The 24,989-nt window shown below is 39.7% G+C and overlaps 2 protein-coding genes across 8 annotated transcripts; both read left to right on the forward strand.

Annotated features, from left to right (window-relative positions):
* The first annotated feature begins 961 nt into the window (after positions 1-961).
* LOC124260308 (G2/M phase-specific E3 ubiquitin-protein ligase-like) lies at positions 962-11,002 on the forward strand. Its single transcript, XM_046694590.1, has 7 exons — positions 962-1,054; positions 2,668-2,829; positions 3,588-3,705; positions 3,959-4,176; positions 6,586-6,783; positions 7,283-7,451; positions 9,053-11,002. Exons 4-7 carry the CDS (start codon positions 4,027-4,029, stop codon positions 9,355-9,357), a joined length of 822 nt encoding a protein of 273 aa, XP_046550546.1. The 5' UTR covers positions 962-1,054; positions 2,668-2,829; positions 3,588-3,705; positions 3,959-4,026; the 3' UTR covers positions 9,358-11,002.
* Positions 11,003-18,458: 7,456 nt separating this feature from the next.
* Positions 18,459-22,148, forward strand: LOC124260226 (replication initiator 1-like). 7 transcript variants are annotated; one of them, XM_046694526.1, is made up of 6 exons: positions 18,459-18,654; positions 18,697-18,738; positions 18,781-19,219; positions 19,676-19,810; positions 20,605-20,703; positions 21,847-22,146. In XM_046694526.1, exons 1-6 carry the CDS (start codon positions 18,474-18,476, stop codon positions 21,851-21,853), a joined length of 903 nt encoding a protein of 300 aa, XP_046550482.1. In that variant the 5' UTR covers positions 18,459-18,473; the 3' UTR covers positions 21,854-22,146. The 7 variants fall into 7 exon arrangements, with proteins under 7 accessions (XP_046550482.1, XP_046550464.1, XP_046550474.1 ...); XM_046694508.1 differs by having other exon boundaries at positions 18,459-18,738; XM_046694518.1 differs by lacking the exon at positions 18,697-18,738 and having other exon boundaries at positions 18,459-18,696.
* Positions 22,149-24,989: the final 2,841 nt, after the last annotated feature.

The raw sequence follows: 24,989 nt of genomic DNA on the forward strand, positions 1-24,989 counted from the left end.
GTTCAGGGGAATGCTGATTCCACGCCCAGGCCACCTCGTGACACAGGACATGGTCAAACTGATCACCAGGATACACCACTCCCTACCCCACCTGTACAAAGTCTGACACCACCCCTACGCCCCTTCCACCAACATAGAGGCGAACACCTACCCAACAGTAAGTTTTATGTATAAACAAGCATCGCCTTCATGAGTTATTCTGGTCGGGTGTCGCAATAGCCTAAGACAAATAACCTGTCAGGGCTGCCTCCCTGATGGATTTCACCCAAATGGTAAAAAGATATGTTTTCAAACGGGACTCTGAAGATTTAATATCAAGAGGAAAACAGTTCCACTCATGTGCTGCTAGCAAAAGCAAAAGAGCGTTTATATGACGTTTATATGGGTTAACGACTTGGTTGTGTTGTAATATACGAAAACAGTTCTTGACAACCTTTTACATTTTTTTTTCTGACACATTCTAGCCAATACTTTAAAGTAAGCCAACCCAAAACTTGCAGAAATGAAATCGTATAAACACAACTTTCTAAATCTTCTGGTTAGCATGGATGTTCCAGTTGTCTACGGCGCCCCATTAGTTGTAAAGAGTTGCGTCCCTTTGGCACGCCAGGAACCAGTCATCTTGGCTTTGAATCGTGGGTCGCATCCATCATCTCAATACATTTGTCAGTGCTATACCCATGCTTGTGGTAAAATCGTGAAGCATGCATTACATTTAGCTTTTCTCCAACACTAAGCTTTAATACTGTTCAAGGCTGTGTAATACTCAATTCACTCACTTATTCAAGCTGTTACTTTTCGAACGATTTCAAAAGTTCTGTTTTTTAAGAATTATTGAAGAGTCTTTATAAAATTCAGTAATTCACAATAAGTGATGATGTCCTATATTTAATGACACCTCTTGGGGGAGGATGCTATTGAAAGTGATATTTGTGTTACGGAAGTTGGCGAGGTCGCAACAGTTAAACGGTAGTCTCAGTAATGAGGATGCTTTTGCTGTTGCTATTGCTGCAAATCTGAACCCAGAGGAGGCAGATCTTGGAAGGCCATTGAGGTCAGTGTATTCTCATCCACAGATACATTGTTTTGTTTGTTGTTTAACACCGCACTCAGCAATATTCCAGCTATAAATAATCGAGTCTGAACCAGACAATCCAGTGATCCACGGCATGGATCAGTTGGGATACGATGTGTCAACAAAGTCAGAGAGACAGACCACCCGATCCCTTTACTCACCCGTTAGTTGCTGAAGACCTTTTCTAACCCGGATCTTCACGAGGCAGAACATTGAACGACGTAGGGACCAGAACAGAATCCGTGCAAAGATAAAAGCGACTAATAATATAACTGGAGCTGACCTTTATTGAATTGCAACTTTAATAAGAGACACTTGCCTTCAAATATGAAACACTTGCCTTCAAATAGGAAACACTTGCCTTCAAATAGGAAACACTTGCCCTCAAATAGAAGACACTTGCCATCAAATGGGAGCCATTTGCTTTCCAATGAGAGACACGTGCCTTCAAATAGGGGACACTTACCTTCTAGAATAAGAGACACTTGCCTTCAAATAGGAGACACTTGAACTTCAAATAGGAGACACTTGCCAACTAATAAGATACACTTGCGATCAAATATGAGACACTTGCCTTCATCAAATATGAGACACTTGTCTTCAAATAGGAGACACTTGCCAACTAATAACAGACACTTGCCATCAAATATGAGACACTTGCCATCAAATAGGGGACACTTACCTTCAAAAAGGAGTCACTTGCCTTATCAATAAGAAACACCTGTTAATAAGCCATGTAAGCAGGACTATGAAGGGTGTCTGTATTTGTCCTGGTAGTTCTCTCTATTGACCTGTCCTTGAATATTATGTTGGGAGTTCCTTCAGCCATAACCACACCACACATGCCGGATCCAACACCCAAACTGGCATGAAGCCTCATTCTGACATGGGCTGGACGTTCATCTCGGCATCGTCAGATACGACGACGCCAACCTAGATAGTGCAGAGGGAATCGGAGAAACACGAAACCTGACCAACAATGGTGCCCCAGTTTCACCATATGTTGGCAATAACGATTTGTGGCACAACACGTGGCCTTCGAGCATGGAGATGAACTGTATGTAGACGATTTCAGATCGTCTGTCCGTAACTTGTACTCAAGTTGTGTAGTGTCACGTCAATATGTTTATATGGTGTAGCACATGATTACGGCTACCGAAGCTATCTATATAATCTATAAATAGTTGTCTCCTTTCTTTATAATTTTCAGTATTAGATGTGTAAACTGCAGGTGTCATTGTGCACAAAGTGCACGAGCCACGCTGCGACTTCCAATTTCATGTAAAGTCAGGGGCGTAGCTACCATTATAATAAACAGCCCAGGCTTGCACACGATGTTTGCTAAAGATCAGCATGAAATTTGTGCAAGCCCTCCGTACTATCAAAATATAAAGTTTGCAACCTATCGGGCCTACACGAAAAATTGGCTTGTTCGCGCCTGAAAGTGCTTGGCTACATGTTTATTTAGGGTCATTTTATAACTTTTCAAATAACTTATATTTAATGTAATTTTATGATGTACACAGTTACCTTTGTCCGTTTGTATAGTGGGCTCCTTTCTTGATAACAAGATATAAACCTTTTATTGCTAGAGATGAACCTACTGGTTCTACAACGCCTTGTCCGGGAGCATCTAAGTCGATGTATGGAGTTTCGAGTCAGTCGGTTCTGCGTCAACAGGAACAACATCTGGTCCAGCAGCATGGCCTTCTTCAAGGATGTTTGTGTATCAAACAGGGGCTAAAGAGTTAATGGTATGAACAGATCGATATTTTACATGTCCAAACGATGATTGTTGCAGTGAATGCTTTGAGAAATGATGCAGCAGAAAAAGGCTTCACAAATTTACCCATGAAAGGAATCGAACTCTGATGTTTGACATCATTTGAACAATCATGCTACCGTACAGACCCAGATATAACTGAAAACCCAATTCACAATTGTTTGTTCTTAAACGCTGCACCTAGTGATCAACGTCATGAGCATCAATCTACGCAACTGGAATAGGATGACATGTGACAACCAAGTCCGCGACCATGAACACCCTATCCCGTTAGTCTCCTTTTACGACAAGCATGGGTTGCTGAAGACCAATGCCAATCTTCACGGGCGACTTTGTCATTACTGTTGACGCTGTTGCTGGTGGAAATTAGGTGTAAAATAAACTCACTCACTCTGGTATTGACAACTTGTCTGTCTAAGTGAGTGTCCTCCAGTGACTCCGCAGTAATAAATAAAGAAATCACCTCACGCCGAAGACCTGGGTTTACAGAGTGTGAAGCTCATGTCTGCTGGTGTCCCCCGCCGTGATATTGCTGGAATATTTGGAATATACTCTCTGTCACTCTCTGTCTGTCTCTCTCTGACCCTGTCTGTCTCTGTCTCTCTCTCTCTCTCTCTCTCTCTCTCTCTCTCTCTCTCTCTCTCTCTCTCTCTCACACACACACACACACACACACACACACACACTTTAACCTGCAAAGTCACCCTTATTCTATTCCTCTAATGGTAGGTGACTTTCACTGATTCTGCTGGCAGACGTGAGGATGGCGTCGACACAGGGGGACCATGTTGAGAGTATCTACGTCTGCTGCTGGAGTCCATCGTCGCCGACAGCAGGCTGCTTCGCGGTCAGTACTCAGTATGATTTGGTTGGTTTGATGTTTAACGCAGCACTGAGCAGTATTTCAGCCATATTGCGGCGGCCTATAAACAATCCAACTATGGACCAGGCAATCGTCATAAGAAAGCCCGGATTCATCAGATGGGTATTACGTATGAAATACCTAAATCGTGACACTCGACGTCTAAATGCCGTCATATCAAAGAAAGCGGCGTAAAACTACTCTCACTCGTTCTCATATATTTTGTATATTCTAACAGGGGATGAAAACCAAGGATTTCTGATTCGACCCAACATATCTGCCTATTTAAAGAAGCACTTCCGGGTCATGGGGGTCATGCTGGCCACCATCATTGCTCAAGGTGGACAACCTCCCGCCATATTTGCTCCTCCTGTCGTTGATGCTATACTGGATAAAGATGAGATGCCGTCTGTGGATTATGTGCCCGACACACGGAAGAGAAAATCTTTAAAAAAGGTATATAATTACAGAAGTGTTACCATTGTCTTAGATTTCGATCGCTTTGACATTCACGCTGTCTATAAATACATCTATAGACATCGACAAAGAGAATTCAATAATTTGATGCCAATAAAAAAGAAATGATGGCAAATATAACACATAAAATGATTAGTATTTAGATCACCTAAGCCACATCCCATTACGGTTTCTTTAATAGAACAGGTCAACACTGACATGGAACAGGTCAACACTAACATAGAACAGGTCAACACTAGCATAAAACAAGTCAACACTAACATAGAACAGGTCAACACTAACATAGAACAGGTCAACACTGACATAGAACAAGTCAACACTAACATAGAACAAGTCAACACTAACATAGAACAAGTCAACACTAACACAGATCAGGTCAACACTAACACAGAACAGGTCAACACTAGCATAAAACAAGTCAACACTAACATAGAACAGGTCAACACTAACATAGAACAGGTCAACATTAACATAGAACAAGTCAACACTAACATGGAACAAGTCAAAACTAACATGGAACAAGTCAACACTAACATATAACAGGTCAACACTTACACAGAACAAGTCAACACTAACACAGAACAAGTCAACACTAACATGGAACAAGTCAACACTAACATAGAACAGGTCAACACTAACATAGAACAGGTCAACACTGACATAGAACAGGTCAACACTGACATAGAACCGGTCAACACTGACGTACAACAGGTCAACACTGACACAGAACAGGTCAAAACTGACATAGAACAGGTCAAAACTGACATAGAACAGGTCAACACTGACATGGAACAGGTCAACACTGACATGGAATAGGTCAACACTGACATAGTACAGGTCAACACTGACATGGAACAGGTCAACACTGACATAGAACAGGTCAAAACTGACATAGAACAGGTCAACACTGACATAGAACAGGTCAACACTGACACAGTACAGGTCAACACTAACATGGAACAGGTCAACACTAACATAGAACAGGTCAACACTGACATGGAACAGGTCAACACTGACATAGTACAGGTCAACACTGACATGGAACAGGTCAACACTGACATAGAACAGGTCAACACTGACATAGAACAGGTCAACACTGACACAGTACAGGTCAACACTAACATGGAACAGGTCAACCCTGACACAGTACAGGTCAACACTAACATAGAACAGGTCAACACTGACACAGTACAGGTCAACCCTAACATGGAACAGGTCAACACTGACACAGTACAGGTCAACACTAACATAGAACAGGTCAACACTGACACAGTACAGGTCAACACTAACATAGAACAGGTCAACACTGACACAGTACAGGTCAACACTAACATAGAACAGGTCAACACTGACACAATACAGGTCAACACTAACATGGAACAGGTCAACACTGACATAGAACAGGTCAACACTGACATAGAACAGGTCAAATCTAACATGGAACAGTTCAACACTAACATAGAACAAGTCAACACTAACATGGAACAGGTCAACACTAACATAGAACAGGTCAACACTGACATGGAACAGGTCAACACTGACATAGTACAGGTCAACACTGACATGGAACAGGTCAACACTGACATAGAACAGGTCAACACTGACATAGAACAGGTCAACACTGACACAGTACAGGTCAACACTAACATGGAACAGGTCAACCCTGACACAGTACAGGTCAACACTAACATAGAACAGGTCAACACTGACACAGTACAGGTCAACCCTAACATGGAACAGGTCAACACTGACACAGTACAGGTCAACACTAACATAGAACAGGTCAACACTGACACAGTACAGGTCAACACTAACATAGAACAGGTCAACACTGACACAGTACAGGTCAACACTAACATAGAACAGGTCAACACTGACACAATACAGGTCAACACTAACATGGAACAGGTCAACACTGACATAGAACAGGTCAACACTGACATAGAACAGGTCAAATCTAACATGGAACAGTTCAACACTAACATGGAACAGGTCAACACTGACATAGAACAGGTCAACACTGACATAGAACATGTTTTAAACCACCCATTGTTAAGGTCGTCCAGCATGTCCAGCCAACAACTTTAAAAATATTCGAGGCAGCTTATATTCATTTATTTTTTTCTGGAACAATTTGATTAACAAATTAATTCTTATACGCCTCAAGGACAAGTCCAGTAATAGTCCTACGAGTATTGCACTCTTGTGTTTGTCAGGGCGGTGGGGTAGCCTAGTGGTTAAAACGTTTACTCGTCACGCCGAAGACCTGGGTTCCATGCCCCACATGGGTACAATGTATGAAGCCCATTTATAATTTCCCCCGGCGTGATAACGCTAGATATAGCTAACAGCAGCGTTAAACTAAACTCATTCTTGTGTATGTCCCAGGTGTCGGAAGCTCGAGACGCGACCGAGCTACGGGAGGCTCTAGAGGAGTGTGACTGGAGATACGACCTGGACGGTATCCCCTCTTATGTTACCATGGCCAGTAGAGATGAGTTCCTCAAAGGATGTGTCCAGCATTTCGTCATACTGCAGAGCAAGCCAATGCTTGACCAGCTGATTGAAGGCTTGCGTCACTGCGGGGTGAGTATCTCTTTCTTCACAGGCATCAGAGTTTCAGAAAAGATTACATCACCCACAAGACAATATCCCACAACCACATGCTGCAGGTTAAGAGGCAGTAACTGGGTGGACCTCAGGTGATTGTAAGCAAACATGTGGTATTGTCATTCGTGACCAACTCGTGTTATTCCGGACAAGCCTTCTTGTTGGTCACGGGCAGAGGCAAGTAGTTACGAATTGTGGTATTGTCAATGGGACTATTTTCCCCGGAAGTTGTAATGTGGTGCGCGTAATTGCATGCGCAAAGTAGTGCAAAAGTCTCTCATCTTCTCAATGGGTCGTCAATGAGTTGTTTATGCCAGTTACCTCGAACAGCAGGGTTCGATTCCCATATTGGCACACCATTTATTCCAGAGCCTCAGACTGATATAGCTTGCTCTCGAAGTGCTCCCACTTAGGTGTCACTTGATCAAACATCATGGTAGATCTATATTTTACTTTCGGTTTCTAATATTGTCAGATTCTGGATCTCATCAGAAGTCACACGTTACGAGATTTGCTTGAGTATAAATCGGATGTTGAGGTCACGGCCGAAAGGGTTATGGATCTGCTGAGACCAGATGAGCCTTGCCATAGCGACGAACAACAGATCCTTGACAACCTAAGCAGATTCCTACAAGCAGCTGAAAGTAAGATTATAGAAGTCATAGACGGGTGCAAGAGAATCAATGCTTGGTTTACCTCTTGGCACAAACTGGTGAATCCTAAACTATTATGACAAATGAAATGGTGGTAGTTCACTAACTCTTCCTTGGTTAGGTGCGGGGCGGTGGGGTAGCCTGATAGTCAAGCGTCCTCTAGCCACCTGGGTCCGATTCCCCACATGGGTAAAATGTGTGAAACCCATTGTTGGAATATTGCCGTAAAACCATACTCACTCACTCGTTTGGTGCCTATTTCAGATGTCTTTTGCTTTAGATCAGCGATGTTATATGGATCACAATATTTAAGCAAGCAAACCATATCTCATTCGTACGAATATATATCTTGGATATCAGAAATCAAGACTATTCACGACTTCTGATATATATATATATATATATATATATATATATATATATATATATATATATATATATATATAATGGTTATAATAATTGTCTTCATCAGCCTCTTTGAAATGTGTGAATGCAAATTCTCAGACACTCCAGCAAGTCTGAAAATACACAAAGTTTATCTTCTTAATGTATAGATGTAACCATCATGAAGAACGTTAATGAAATCAGCATTCAAAGGGGCTTCTATTTAAATTGTTAACAAAATTACAGGATAATATCAACTGTCTGGAGGATTAACGACCAAGCTGATAAATTTGACAATTTCGTGAGTTCATACATTTCACAGCTACTGTTTCTTTTACGGGAAATATTAACTCACATCGCTTGTTTGATATTTAACGCCTCACTCAGCTATGTACCAGCTAGATGATGGCGGTCTGTAAATAATCAAGTCTGGACCGGACAATCCAGTGATAAACAGCATGAGCATAACAATCTACACAATCGGGATACCATGACATGTGTCACATCGTTTATCTTACCAAAGGCTAATTCTGAACGATTATTTCATACTGAAAACTAAAACTATGAGACAATGCAAACATAATGTCGTCAGCTTCTCAGAAAGGCGAATCATTTAAATAACAACGAAGACATACGAAAACTGTTATCGAGAGTTGCAGGGTTTGAGAAGTTCAAGGTACAGTGCTGAATTTCTTTATTGCGGTACAGTTCAGCAAAAATATCGCGGTAGATATGCGGAATTATGCTTGAATTTGCGGAAATAGTGGTAACTCTGCAGAATAATATAAGTTGTAAGTTATCGAAAATATTAAATGGGGTAAGTTTGAATTATGAATGTAATAAGTTTGTAGAATTATAAAAGTTGGAAGTTTGAGGAAATACCAATTGATAAGATAGAGGAATTAAAAAGCAGAAATATTGAATGGATAAGCTTGCTGAATTATACATGCGATAAGCGGAATTGTTAAAGTTGGAAGTTTGCAGAATTAGGAAATAGGTAAGTATCTTGAATTAGGAAATAGATAGGTGTGCGGAATTAGGAAATAGATACGTTTGTGGAATTAAGAAATAGGTAGGTGTGCAGAATTATGAATATGGTGAGTGCGGAATTAGGAAATTGGTAACTTTTAGTGTGATTCTGTCCATTACGAACATTGTGAAAATGCGGGTGTTGTCTAACTAACTGACATATTGTGTTCATCTTCCAGGTGGCAGCTTGTGTGGCGTGCTCAGGGAGAGCCAGCGTTTGACCCGAAGTCAGACCGAGTTTGCGCGGAGATTAACTCCAGGGAGACTGCTAGCGTTTGTTACCGGATGTAGTAGGGAACCAGCTGGCGGGTTCGTGCCCAAACCCAGCATTGTGTTTAACAGAGCCACCTGGCGGCTGCCATCGGCCTCTACATGCAGTAACCAGATCCTGATCACAGTGCACCAGAACTCGCTGGAGTTCCATAGCTTTTGTCAAGCGATGATGACGTCAATGATGAATGGCGAAAACTTTACAACCGCCTAGGTTTCTTGTTATCGTCTTTAGTTTTCTCATGTAAAACTGACTTAAAAGATTTGTTGTGGTAGATATTGCACAAATAGAGATTCCTACACGACTGACTCTCACATACGGTTTATCATTCGAGTTGTCTCAAAACGCGAACATCGTGTTGTAAGATAAATCATATCTTGAAGGCATGAAGTATTACGTTTCTCGTACACCCTTAACTCAAATGGACATATATGTTGTCTTTTCTTATTATTACAGTGGGACGTGTATACGTGGCACAACGTTCATTTCACTATCCTTCTTCTATGGTGGTTGTATGCCTCCGCGTGTTGTCGATAGGATCACTTTGTTGTATAAAAGTGGCTTGTCACTCGCCTCACTGTCACAGTTGTAGTAGCCAGTTTGGATACGGGCGTAATCCGTCGTAATTTGACCTTTGGTCATCACCATAGAGTAGCCAATCACAGACAGGCAACCCATCTCATACATATGCCTGATGCAAGTCATATTTCATAGGTTCTTCACTCACTCAGTTAGAGACCTTTCCCTACTTTGTATACTATTAGCCTCACTATCCCTTCTTTGTTCACCACTATCCCTTCTTTGTACTACACTGTCCCTTCTGTGTACACCACTATCCCTTCTTTGTACACTAGTTTTGGGATAAGCTATTTTTGAAGGAACTAAACTTTGACACAAAATTTGCTCCCAAGCTAACGTGTTTCTGTATGCTGATGAATATGTACCTTCCTTCACCTTCCTTAGGTGTCTGTGTTTGAAGCCATGTGTTCTTTCTACGAAGATTTCCATTCAAAAAGTGTTTTGTGGTTCTTGCTCAGATATCGGAAACGTTCAGTGGACTCTGCTTGTAACAGAAACGTCTCCCTGTGATAGAAACAGATTTATCGATTCTTAACATTTAAACTTCAATATTGTATATTGACATCTCATTATTTCTTGGACTGCAATCTCAACATGTGTTTGTTTTATTTGATAACGATACCAATTAATTCGTTTACATTTTTATCAAATTTTACCAGTAGCAATGCAACATTTACTCATCTTAGGGCTAATGGAGTTTTATGCACACGGCCTGTTGTACGGCGACCGCCGAAAACATTGTCACCAAAGAGTGAAACTTAACATAACTGTCCAACCAATTTCAGAGGTTCGATTCCTATTGTCTTAATATCCATTTCGATAAAAAGCTATTTAAGGACATTATTGAACCATTGCCTTTTTTATAATGTAATGAAATTGGGGATTCGTCTCGCTGAATCGTGCCATCGCCTTAGGCAGAGACTTATGATCAGGAATTGTTTGGTCTTTTTTATTACTTTGTTGAATGTTTATATCTTTGTTTTTAATATGTTTACCTTGTTTTGACAGTTATTCAATACTCAAACTGAATGTAGATACTGTATACATCTTATCGCCTGAAACTGCCAGAGAGAGGGAGCTGAAGTATATATCCTTGCTTCTCATTCTGATGATATATATTGTTCTGATGATTAGATTTTTGTCCCTTGAGACCGGCAACAACTTTTGTTATGCTATCCTTGATGTTATGATATTTTTCACTGCTAACTGTCCAAATGAGACACCGTGGCACTGTTGTTTTGTTAGTATACAAGTGTGATTAAAACCTTCATTGATCTTATTTGAATTTGTTCTGTGTGTGATTTTGGCATAATTTTTCTCTAAAAAAATTCAGAAATGATATATTTTCTCACATCTTTAAATATGGAAACTGAGTGAGTGAGTACGGTTGTACGCTGCTTTTAGCAATATTCCATAAATATGACGCCTGTAAAGAGACAATAATTGTCTTAAAAAGTCGACATTTTCAGTCGACCCAGACTTCAGTGGTTAAAGATGACATTAATAACACTGTCCTGTTTTTAACTTTCAATACTTATAAGTTTTCCATCTCAGTTACATTCCTTCACATCTGACAATCGAACAAAACCAATAACCATGATCCAAAACCAATAACCATGATCCAAAACCAATAACCATGATCCAAAACTAATAACCATGATCCAAATCCAATAACCATGATCCAAAACCAATAACCATGATCCATAACCAATAACCATGATCCAAAACCAATAACCATGATCAATAACCAATAACCATGATCCAAAACCAATAACCATGATCGAAAAACCAATAACCAAAACCAATAACCATGATCCAAAACCAATAACCATGACCCAAAATCAATAACCATGATCCAAAACAAATGACCATGATCCATAACCAATAAACATGATCCATAAGCAATAACCATGATCCAAAACCAATAACCATGATCCATAACCAATAACTATGATCCAAAACCAATAACCATGATCCAAAACCAATAACCAAAACCAATAACCATGATCCAAAACCAATAACCATGACATGATCCAAAACCAATAACCATGATCCAAAACCAATAACCATGATCCAAAACCAATAACCATGATTCAAAACCAATAACCATGATAAATAAAATGAAAATAGAAGATTGCAGAAATAATAATTGGTATATTTTCTTTCAAAAGTTATTTGAACAGTAGCAACAAAAAATTATGGAAAACTGATCCTTTACAAGGACTTATTCATCTTATCTTCATCTTTCAAGATTCCGGGATAGAAAGATTCCCAGAAATGATGCTGGACGTAAGATACGATGTAATGGGACGGTCAATCAAGGTTAATAATGGGTCTTCGTACTGAAGGGACGGTGATGTGAAATTGGGTTTAACGTCGTGCTTGAGAAAATTTCACTCATATGACGACGTGCAAGCGTGTGTATGTGTATGTGCGGCTGCTTGTACTAGCCCAGACTGAAGCTGGTTTTATAGTGCTAGCCCACTGAGATACCATGCCGCAGTGAAGCATGAATACCCTACTGAGACACATTATACTGACTCGAGCCGACCAGTCCTTGTTGTACCCATTAATGCCGAAAGTCAGGCAGGGATCAACAGGTACCATATTTTAACAGCTTTTGGTAAGACGCGGCCGGGGATCGAACCCGCGACCTTCCGCTCTCCGGGCGGACGCTCTAACCACTACACCACGGAGGCGGTTCGTACTGAAGGGACGGTAGGTATTCAGACGTCGCGGACTATCGTGACGGTTTGCATTGAATGTAATTTTGAAATGAGACAACTTAACCTACTCTATAACAACCAATAATGAGTAACTATTAATTAAATCAATATGTAGATGATACTGAAGTATTTCTTGGTGGGAGTGAACAAAGCTTAAAGGCTGCTATTGATGAAATAAACATTGCTTAAAATTAACGATAAGTCAAAAGCAATATGGATTGTCTCAAAGAGAAATGGTACTGATTTATCATGCAAAGACATTAAAATAGAATGGCAAAATACTGTGTTTGAAGCCTTGGGAATTAAATTCCACTTAGATCTTAACAATTTGTGAGGAATCAATACAAAAAAAGACTAGAGGAATTAAATAAACTGCTTGCACAATGGAGGAAAATACATTTGACTCTGATTGGTAAAATAACTGTAATGAAAACTTAGGCTCTGTAAAACCTGTTCATATATTCAATGCTATGCTTAATCCTCCAAAGGATTTCATTACTTTATAGCAAAATATCTTCTTCAAATTCTTAGGGAATTACAAACCTGATAAAATCAAAAGGAACAATTTGAAAAGGATATACAGAGATGGTGGATTAAGGATGGTTGACACTGCAACTTTTTGTGAAGCATTGAAACTTGCCAATCTGAGATCATATTGTAGAAAAACAACAATTAAAAATCCCTGTAATATTACTTTTGATGTCATTTTAAAATCTGGTATGATGTTGATCAAGTAATACATATTGATAACACTGATTGGAAGGATGCTTTGAAAGTATGGAACAAATATTGTAAAAAAGTCATGTGAATTCTGGAGATAATTATGAAATCCAAGCCCAACCACTATGGTTTAACCATAATTGGATCTATGTGACAAAACTGGTTTCTTATCCTTTGACAAGTTGAAGGCAATTTGTGGTACTAAAGGCATATATTTGGACTATTTGCATGTTTTGAATATACTACCTGATACTTGGAAATATACCATTAGACACTCTAGAAATATCCCAGTTTTTGTATTTACTCATAACTGAATGTCATTTGAATTTACTGGAATCATGCAAAGGCTCTCTGTTTTTTTAATATAATACCTTGATTAAGAGTTAGTGAAGTGTGTCTTAAATGGCAAGCATCTTTTGCTAATGATACTTTGGATTGGAATGGGATTTTTATGACTTACAGATACTTGATTACCAAAACAAGTCAGTACTTTGTATGAGCTACGTGAGAGTATTTGTCATGTTCATTGGGAATGTAGAGAAACACAAGCATTCTAGAATGAACTTGATGTTTGGATGAACAATCATATAGAAAACACAACTGAAATAACAAAATACATTGTTTTGTTTGGAACATAATACATTGATTTATTATTGGGTCATGTCGTCATATCTGCCCAAACTATAACCATTTGAATAGGATTAAACTTCAAAGGTTTTTGGTTGTTTTGAGAGAAATTTCCATTGTAGACAAAATCATTGCAATTAAAAATAATAGTCATCAGAATCATGACAATCTTTATTCCAAACTCAAGCAGAAACCTAGACTCACTTTTGGTATATATTCTTGAATTCTGTGTGCCACACTCCGACAATGCGAACTACCGTATATAACGTGTACTCTTTGGAACAATAAAACCTTTTTTTAAAAACACACAAAAAACATACAAGAAATAGAAAAAGAAACAAAACAAACAACTAGGCCTCAAGTCAGTTTATAAACAGCTGTCACCCATTTGTCAGATAAGCTGAGAGACGTGGGTGTGTCACCTTCTCTTCTCGCACTGATGCCCACAATGTGCATTAAAATTCATTTAAAATGAGTCTTTTCAAAAACACGTCAATACAACTTCTCGTACATATGAAGCGAAAGCTATTCTATACACTTCAATGTAATTTTCAGGTTCAGCGAAGACCACAACGCACGATCAGTATTTCTACGTTCTAAGAAAAGCCCTACTTTCGTTTTCTGTTCCTGGTACCCGCTTCATACAAACCTGACACTTATTGATTTACCGTGTGTTGCACCTGTAGACCTTAAACCTGCAGTCTGCGCGAGTTGACTAATGTTCATGAGTGGGCGGGGCTAATGTGATCACGTGACACCTGTTTCTGTGAAATATTGATGTTATATTCATGTAATATGTGATATGATTTCATATGATGTTGATGTTGCATTAAGTTGTATAACTGCATAATTTATATTCACTAAACGCCAAAAGAAACGCTACTCTCCTTCCTTAATGACGGAGGTACCTATCTTCAGCTGGCGTTGTGATGCGTGGACGTCCACTTCTTGGTCTGTCTACGGTGATTGACTGAATGAATGGTTTATTCTCATGAAGATCACACAACAGTGACATAGAGAAAAATACAAATGTACAGATTTGTTTCATTTGGAGCATACGTAGTCCGGTTTTCACATAGTTGATTATTTTGAACAATAGTGCTTTATGCGTACAAGACATGAGGGATATAAATTTATCTAATAGATAATTACAATAATAATTTGGTAGGAATGAATTTCTTACATTACTTAAACATGGACAATATGACATGAAGTGAAGTTCACCTCCTATTGTGATCTTGCTCAGTGTACATAATCTTTCTTCTTTAATAATATTATACCATCTACCTGTTTCTATTGAGAGTTTATTGTTACAAGTTCTAATATAGGTAAGCCAAATGCGTACATTTAATGGAAAGTGTAATAGATAACTTTCAAGGCATGGAGATATCTTAAACATATTATTATTGTGGTCTTTAGTAGATTTGATTTACATTCGTTCCAGTGCTGATAAAACTGGTTACATAATATAGACTCAAGGTTAATTTTAAGCCAAATCTTAATTGTACAGGTTTGAGATATCCATATATAGTTTAAGCCAGAAGATTCCAAAATTATTTAACAACATTGATAAGAGGTAAATTTATGTTTGGGTCATTCGTTTTCATTGTAAACATGATCCTATATAAAATGCTAGACAATGTGCCAGTTGATGAAATTAGCTTGCACCAATATGAGATGATTCTAACCTTTATAAGTATATCTGTTGGATATCTTTCCAATTCCCCATATATCATATAATCTGGTGTAGATTGCTTAACTTGACCCGTCTGTCGGACTCCCTGAATAAGTCTGATAACCGTGATACGATGGCATCCGAGGGCGTTGGCAAAAGCATTGTATGTCGACCCCATCTGCACCATCCCAATGGCTCTTTCTCGTTCTTCAGCTGTTAATCGTGGCATATTTCTCGTATTTATGTATCATATCACGCATTCTAGGCTCTCTTCATACCCTACAGAATCATTCTACATGTAAGATGGATGCAAATACTACTTGAATATTGCTGAGTTTGGGCGACTGATATTGCTATGTGTAAACAGAAAGTGGAAAAATGTTACTTTGCAAGCAAAAATGTCAACAAAGATAATTTTAAATGTTCCTTAACATTTGTTTCCCAATATCAAAGACACGTTTTACTTGTTTTCTCTAATGCAAATCGGCAGAAAATTTTTAAAAGACAGTTGTTTTTGTTTTAAATGTTGAAAAATGGTGACTTTAAATGGTTTATCTTTGTCTCAAACCTGTATTGTATTTCAACCTTTCTTTTGGACATCTAAATCAATGTTTTTGGTTTATTTCGGCATGGACGCAAATAGGACAATTTAACTCTTCTGAAAAAGATGCATTTCACCTAAATATGAATGCATTTGAGAATTTTGTTTCGTGATTTGCATAAAGCTGTGTTGTTAAACTTTCTTGTAAACTAATACCTTCCAACATATCTTTGATAGATTTAAGTAATTCATAAATGTAGGAGGGTAACGTTTCGTTTGGCGTTCAGAATAACTGGATAACTTGTATATTTTATCACATTGGGTCCCGGATACTGTTTCACAGGGAACAAAATAAAGGATTAATGGGGATTATCACGCCCCAGTGATTTCCTCTACTGAAACAAAAGGAGTTGGGTAAGTGGGAAGACCCTGTTTCTGTCGCACTGGAGGCCACGGAATGCGGAAGTGATCGCAGCATACAACTACGTATTGTACGTCACGCTACGTTGTTTAAACCTAATTGGCATTATCTACCCAGAGGGAGCTAACAAGGCTTGTGATCTATCTTCACAAAGAGAAACGGTGTATGGTTTGGTTTTTAGTTTTGTATATTTGCAGATATACGGCGGAGCAATATCAGTACAGGCGGGGATCGAGTTGAGGGTCCGGTCTTAGAACCTCTGACCCCGTCACACTCACTCATTGAGTCACTCACTCACTCACTCACTCACTCACTCACTCACTCACTCACTCACTCATTGAGTATCGACCATACAATCCGGTGCTTATTATCATGAGCCTCAATAATCACTCACTCACTCTGTTAATATGTTAATGTAAGAATCATGTATAGTATGAATGTGTGATTGAAAGGTTTCATTTTTTGAATGTGTAATAATGAAAACTCACAGGTCCATGTTATTTATTGTAATACTCACAGAAACATATTTTATCCATTTAACAAAGTTGTCCTAATGTCCATTTTAATCAATGCGTAACTTTATGTAAACCTACATACACTTACAATGTTATAGTAAACAGAAGCCTGAGGGTTTCTCTAATCAGACTTTTTTATGTTAAAAAGAAATATGGTAGAGTGCAAGGGTGAAGTTCGTATTTAGACCTCGAGGGGCATTTGATTCAAGTATCTGACCTACTCCTGAAGTGGCTTGCCTCCTCATGCAGAACACACGTCATTCCGCCCAGTCACTGAAACTACAACTGGACTCACAGGCGGATCCAAAGAGGGGAGTTGGGGTGGGTGGGTAGTACAGGGGTGCGCACCTCCCTTTGTCCTGAAAGTTTATTAAATGACCATTGAACCTCTCGTGAAAATGAAGTGTGCACCCCTATTTCTCAAGAGTGTTCACGCCCCCTTTCTCAACAAGCTGTTTCCGCCCCTGGACTGTCACGTATCACATTACAGAGCTGCATTGTGTGCACCACCAAGGCGTTTGTCCATTGTGTAATCCCCTGACATGAAAACCCTGAAAAGTTGCTAAATCATACTATCTCCATCTTCTCGGACCAATATTACATTGCATGTATATAGCCTCATGGTTAAAGCGTTCGCTCGTCACGCCGAAAGCTTAGGTTCGATTCCCAGATGAGTATAATGTGTAAAGCCTATATCTGGCGCCCGGACATGATATTGGTGGAAACTGAAAAACGGGTTTTTTCCCTTTTCACGTACTCGTTAATGTTTACTACTCCTCTAAACAGTTTACATCCACTTCGGAGATATCGAATCTATGTTTGAGACTGAAACTGAAAACTCATTTGGTTCACTTCCTTACTGAACAGGAGGCGGTGGGGTAGCCTAGTGGTTAAAGTGTTGGTTCGTCACGCCGAAGACCCGGGTTCGAATCCCCACATGGGTACAATGTGTGAAGCCCATTTCTGGTGTCCCCCGCCGTGATATTGCTGGAATATTGCTAAAAGCGGCGTTAAACCAAACTCAGTCAGTCAGCCTTACTGAACACATAATTTGTGTGAGATCATTAGGTCACTGCACATTATCTTATAATGTACCTAATGATTTAGCTGCTTATTCACTCACATTGTATTTCCCAAAGAGGAGCCTATTACCCATGCTGATGACGTCATTAATTTGCCCATCTGTATTGCAACAATTTATCAAAATAAGTGGGTTTAGCGGTATTCCAGTTATATCGCGGTGTGTCGGCCTAATGATCGAGAAAACCCATCAACATAATTAGGAGATAAACGTACTGTGTTGGGAAATTAGATGAATGTTAGGCAGAATTGATAGTCTCTAAATTTCATTTGGAACCGAACGCGTAGCGTGAGGTTTCAAATGTCGGATAACACACCTGAGATATTTACCAATTTGTTGAAACCCTCGAGCGCGGGTACGGCGCTGATAAACCCTGAAAAGTAATCGATAAATTTACAGTGTAAGTATTTTGCTTTCAGTGTACCGTAGTGAGTATCGACCAACATGAGTGAGATCTGTCCCCACTGTGGAATTGGGTTCAAGCGTCTAGCATCTCACGAGTGGAGGTGCAAGGAAAAGAAAACATCATCCAGCTTCAAGTCTGGTTCCTCATTCAGTTCCCGCACACCCTCATCATCAGTGGTTGGCAGTTCGGGAACTGGGCGACATAACACTCCACCAGCAGGTAACAGTTCAGGAACTGGGCAACATAACACACCATCAGCAGGTAACAGTTCGGGAACTGGGCGACATAACACACCATCAGCAGGTAACAGTTCAGGAGCTGGGCGACATAGCATTCCATCAGCAGGTAACATTACCGGTGCCTGGCGGCCTACCACACCATCGGCGGGTAAGAGTTCAGGCACCCGGGGACACCCCAAACCATCAGATACATTAGGGAAAAGTACAGCAGGGCGATCCAGTGTATCGGACAGTGGTAGAAGACACAGCGACCCCAAACCAGCTGAAATAGTGGTCAAGATATGTCCTGACTGTGGCGCCAACTACAGACACAAACATGAAGTCTGCCATTCTCGTGGGTCGGGGAAGCGGGAAGATAAAGCTGCCTATGACGTGAAGGAAGTGTGCCCTGACTGTGGCCGGTCGTATAAATACAGCCACACGGTGTGTCGAGGAAGACAGAAGTCAGATCCTGTCAGACATCACCGACTGATGATTCCAAATCGGCCAAGTGATCCAACCAATCAACAATCAACACGTCACAACTATACGTCAAGACTAGGACAGTAAGTAATTGTTTTGTGTTTGTTAATATACTTAAACCACAAGCAAGTATTGTGGTATGGCTGAATGTTTGAGACGTTTAACATATCCCAAACCTGAAAAATATATTCGTATGTACCCACGAGAAATGGCACTTCCTACATTTGGATGAAACAGTAAATATCGTACTAGTATTTATTACATCTTGGTAGATGTTCCTCATCTTTCTATATTCGATAATATTATTTCTGAATATAGAAAATAAGTAAATAATTTGGCAATTCAAAAAGGCAAATTACAGTTCATATAAACAATATCAATAGGATATTTTATTACAGCTTGCTTGGAAAGGAAATTGGAAATGTGCAAGACTCCATACACCATTTTACATAAATGCAAATTGAAAAGGTTTAACAAAGTTTAAATAATTGGAAATACTTTGACTTAATTGTTTAGTTTATACTCCGTTTGCCGTCTAGTTTAATGCGAAATGGATGTTATGTGTACAGCCAGGGAAAAGAGGCATATGGATATAAGGACTATCTGGATGAATCTGAAGGTCTTGCTGCTGCTTTTGAAACAAGTGTGAATGTGAAAGAGACACATGCAAGACGGTGAGTTTTATCCCCAAAACGCGCTTGTAAAAGTTATTCATTATGTATGTAATGATGTCAAAACGTGGCTTGTTGAAGCTATTCAGTATTTGAGTAATGATGTCAAAACGTGACTTGTTGAAGCTATTCAGTATTTGTGTAATGATGTCAAAACGTGGCTTGTTGAAGCTATTCAGTATTTGAGTAATGATGTCAAAACGTGACTTGTTGAAGCTATTCAGTATTTGAGTAATGATGTCAAAACGTGACTTGTTGAATCTATTCAGTATTTGTGTAATGCTGTCAAAACGTGGCTTGTTGAAGCTATTCAGTATTTGAGTAATGATGTCAAAACGTGACTTGTTGAATCTATTCAGTATTTGTGTAATGATGTTTAAACGTGACTTGTTGAAGCTATTGAGTATTTGAGTAATGATGTCTAAACGTGGCTCGTTGAAGCTATTGAGTATTTGTGTCATGCTGTCAAAACGTGGCTTGTTAAGAGCTACTAGATATTTGTGTATGATGTCACAGCTGACCTAAGCTTTACTTTGGTACATAGATAGCTATATTATCCAACACACAGTAGAAATGAACCAGAAACGTACGGTCTTTAAAAATATACAAGATCAGACACTTGTAAAATATGCAGGTATGTGATGGAAAATATTGTTTATGAAACCTTGATTTAACGTCCAAGATCACCTCCGTCCAACTCATAACTACCTAGGGAAAGAATGCATTTGTTCCCATTTAACAACGTTTTGTAGCCCAGCAGAGTGACGACTATTTCCCCATTTCTTGTTCAATTCCAGCCCCAGGAGGAACAATGCCTGCTACAATGGTGGTCTGAGTGATGGAGACGCCTTGGCTGCTGCCTTTAAAGCAAGTCTCAATCTGAAGGAGGAAGACCCGTGAGTACCACTGGTACTTCACTGCCTGGCATGTCGCCATGGCCTTCACAATTATATTCTGAAATATTAAGTTTCCCTCACAAAGTTATTAACATGAAGGTTGCCAAACAACAGTAGTATCGCAATACCCCGCATGTTTTCCGAGTATCAATGTGTTATCATTAACCATACCAAAGGGACTTATCCAAGCCTCAATTTAACTTACTATTTTGATAAACTGATCCACACAGAATAATTAAATGACAAATCTAAGAATGTAATACTGACGTCTATTCGTAGAAGAATCCATTTTGTTACGCTGAGAACTATTGATGTTAACAAGTGCGGTCATGTTCAATATTTTGGCGTACAATCCTCAGGAAATCACACATGTATCAATAACCGAATACCATGTCAATATCTGATGAAACATCCACCATCTGCAACAACAGCCCTGGCCCTTTACTCCCTGACTGTATCTGACTTTGAAGCACTGCTTTCCATTCTTGATTGAGGGCTTGTCCCAATACATCAAGATTTTGTACTGGTGTGTCTCTTTGACATCTTCTGGGGGTGGTGGAGTAGCCTGGTGGTTAAAGCGTTCGTTCGTAACGCCGAAGACTCGCGTTCGAATCTCCATATGGGTACAATGTGCCCATTTCTAGTGCCCCCTCCGTGATATTGCTGGAATATTGCTAAAAGCGGCGTAAAACTAAACTCACTCACTCTAGAGAGCTAGACTCAAGGCGGGCCAAGGTAGAATTGCTACCGCCTGTTGGTGTAGGAAGTCACCACAGGTCACCTAGCATTATCGTCTATGAAGACTGGCCTTGTGTTCAGAGGATGGTCATTGAAATGTGGTACAACAACAGTGTCTAGGATGTCAGTGATGTACCGTTGTCATCTGTGGCGCCAAACAATCATATTCAAACATAAATTACAGATCTAGTAGAGGATTCTAGTCATCTTCAAGTTTGCTTCGGATGGGTTGGTGACTAAAAATAAATATGATATTGGGTCGGTTTGGGGTCCTTCTAACAAATATTCATCTGAAACATGACAGTGGCATTGCCATTTATATAGTCAAAGTAATCCTTATGTTCGACGGATCGGCAAGACCAAATGTATTTACTTGTTGTAATTCTTAATTTTTGTGTTTTTAAGATGGTAGACTGACATGGGGCGATATCACCATGGAGGACCCGACATCAGGTCATATGAACTAAACTTTTACCGGAACTAGAATTGAAGATTGACATCCGTGTGCATCATGGTCAACACGGAGCTTGAACAACGACACCATTCTGCAACAGTAACAAGGACTTGCGGGAGCAAGAAATGTCTGATTCTTCATCCATTCTCTCCATGGGATTTCTCAGTACAACCACAGACACACAGACCTTCGCTAAAACCATGACTTTGTTGTTTAACAAACAAACAAAAAAAACAAACAACATTCCAGGCTATGGCGGCGGTCAGTAATTAACATCAGTGATCAACATCATGAGCATCGACCTACGCAACTGGGATACGATGACATTTCCTGCTAGAGGCATATGTTTATATTATTATTATTATAGGATATTTATATAGCGCTCATATCCACGCATTGCATGCTCAAGGCGCTGGTATTTTTCCCTCGATCATTGGATGTCAATCTCAACGGCACATCGGATTATCAATCTCAACTCCCTGGGGAGTATACAATTCTTGCTACCACTAGGCTCACCGAGTTATTGTGGCTTTCTCATCCTAACGAGGTACCCATTCACAGCTGGGTGGCCTGGGATACATAGTCACAGTACTTTGTCCATGTTCACTGCACGTTGCTGTACCCGCAACTAGGCGTTTGCACGTATTCATGTGGTCAAATACCAACGGATTCCTGGGTTCTTTTAAGTGCACAGGGTTGTGTACTGTACACTAGGGGTTGTGACAAAACTGAAAGAGTCTGCACACAAAGTTGACTCCATGGTCACAGGTGGGCTCGATCCCGACACCTCAACCCCGCTGGATCACTAGCCTTGCGCCTTAGCCAGCTCGCCCACCGCGCCCCGCACACCAAGCAACCACTGATGCAGTAGGCAACGTGTAACAGGACTATGTATATCAAACAAACAGCATGTGGGAATTTCCCCAAATTATACTGCTTTTACTACTTTAGTTTAGACCAAAAAAATCTTAAATGAAAATAAAAGTAAAGTTATTACAAACAACTTTCCTAAATTGTATGAGTCGTTACTACTTGAGAGATATTCAAACAGAAACGACAAATCTCTTTCCACATCTGTAAGAAATCTCTGCTAAAAGCAGAGTCGATTGTACAAATCTGACTATATTATCAGCATGTGTTCGAAATCAACAGTAAGAAAGGTATAATACTCTATGGATGGCAACTGCATTCAACGGTATTGCAGTATTAGCGTATTATGTGGTCTGTGAACAAATCGAGTCTGGGCCAGACAAACCAGTGACTGACACCATGAGATACGATGGCTGAGCATGTGTTTATGAGCACTGTCAAATACTGATGACACCAGGTGTTCGCGAAAAGGCGAGTGTATCCTGCCCCATCGGTGGCACACGTCATAAACACGTGCAAAGGCTAGTCAACGATCAACTGTTCAAGACACATGCTTACTAAGTCGGTATCGTACAAAACATTCTGCTTTTAGCAGAGGCTTTTGATAGTTATAGAAATTGTTTAATATGACATGAAGGATACCAAGAAATAACCCTGGCTGGTGCACGTAATAAGAGTGAGTGAGTGAGTTTAGTTTTACACCGCTTTTAGCAATATTCCAGGAATATCACGGTGGGGGACACCAGAAATGAGCTTCAAATGTTGTACCCAAGTGGGGAATCGAACCCTTTTTTCGGCATGACGAGCGAACGCTTTAACCACTAGGCTACCCCACCGCCCCTCACGATATCAGATGAAACTGGGACTGGTCAGCTCGGAGTCAACATTCTGTGTGTGAGTGGGGTATCAATGTAAAACTGTCAGAGTACAATAATGGACAATACCCCGGTTTACCCTAGCTGCCTGTAGGCCACAAGAAGGTTAACAGTCACGTGTCTTATCCATTCACTGCTGGGTGAACAGAGCAAGTTTGAACAAACTCACAGTTGCCTGAGGTGAGGCTACATGTGTCACGAGCGCATCGTTGTGGGGAAGGACTGAAGTCCTGGAAACTCTCAGGAGTCAAGGTCGTGACAAACACGGTTACAAACATACAAACATGGATGGATGGATGGATGTACAATGTCTTCCCGTACCAAGTTGACTGTCAACTGTTGACTGTTGCTGTCACAATATGTCCTCATTGAAGAGCAGTAAACAAAAGGTTCTCATCCACAAACTTGTATGTTTTCCTAAAGAAATGTGTTTGTTTAGTATCGCCGTATTCAGCAAAATTCCAGTTCGGTGACACAGCAAAAGAAGTGACGGCAAATATGTACAAAGCCCAAAATATCCTGACATACCCTTCCCGATCTATGACTTAATAAACTATGAAATGACGACAAATATGTTCATTACTCCAAGTCCCCTTTTTTATACCTGGGAGTGCATGACCCATGGCAGTTCATGGGCGGATCCAGGAATTCTCAAAGGGGGCATTCAGGTATTCGAACATTTTACTCTTCTTGCAGTCAGTGGAAGGCAAAGCCTTATTGTGATCAACACCAGGCGTAACATATCGCCACCCCACATATCTTTCCAGGAATTCTATTTTCTCTTTTGTTCATCTTTTCCTGGAACACGCTTCGGAACTGCCTCGTGGCTAAACTTAACCTATATCATATTGATCTCATGTCACTTTCTGTGGGCAGATTCTGTGTAACCGCCATTGTGTGATTTCACATTGGTCACACAATGGCGGATACTTGTGTCCAATTACTAGGTTATTAGAAACAGCATCTGTTATATGTTATACATATGTGTATGACAGCTTTATATGATAAATTACAATCTGAGTTAGAAAAGATAGAAATGATTCAGTCTGTCATCTTAGAATCTGGTAGAATTATTTAATGAGCATAGTGTTTAATTATCTAATTGAAATCTTGTTATATTATTATTTAACTGGTATTATTGAATTAACGTCTCAAGTTAGCAAATGTTTCAATATATAATCTGTAATATAATATTATATATATATATATATATATATATATATATATATATATATATGTCTGTGTTTGGTATTTCACGTTCATGTCTTTATGTTGGCGCAATGTTAAAATAAGCTTATTTGCAAATCTATTCCAGGTCGAAATGAATATATGTAAACTTACAACTGAAT

Source organism: Haliotis rubra, unplaced genomic scaffold (assembly GCF_003918875.1).
Source record: "Haliotis rubra isolate DU_JTF1 unplaced genomic scaffold, ASM391887v1 Scf1188, whole genome shotgun sequence".
Lineage (NCBI taxonomy): Eukaryota > Metazoa > Mollusca > Gastropoda > Lepetellida > Haliotidae > Haliotis > Haliotis rubra.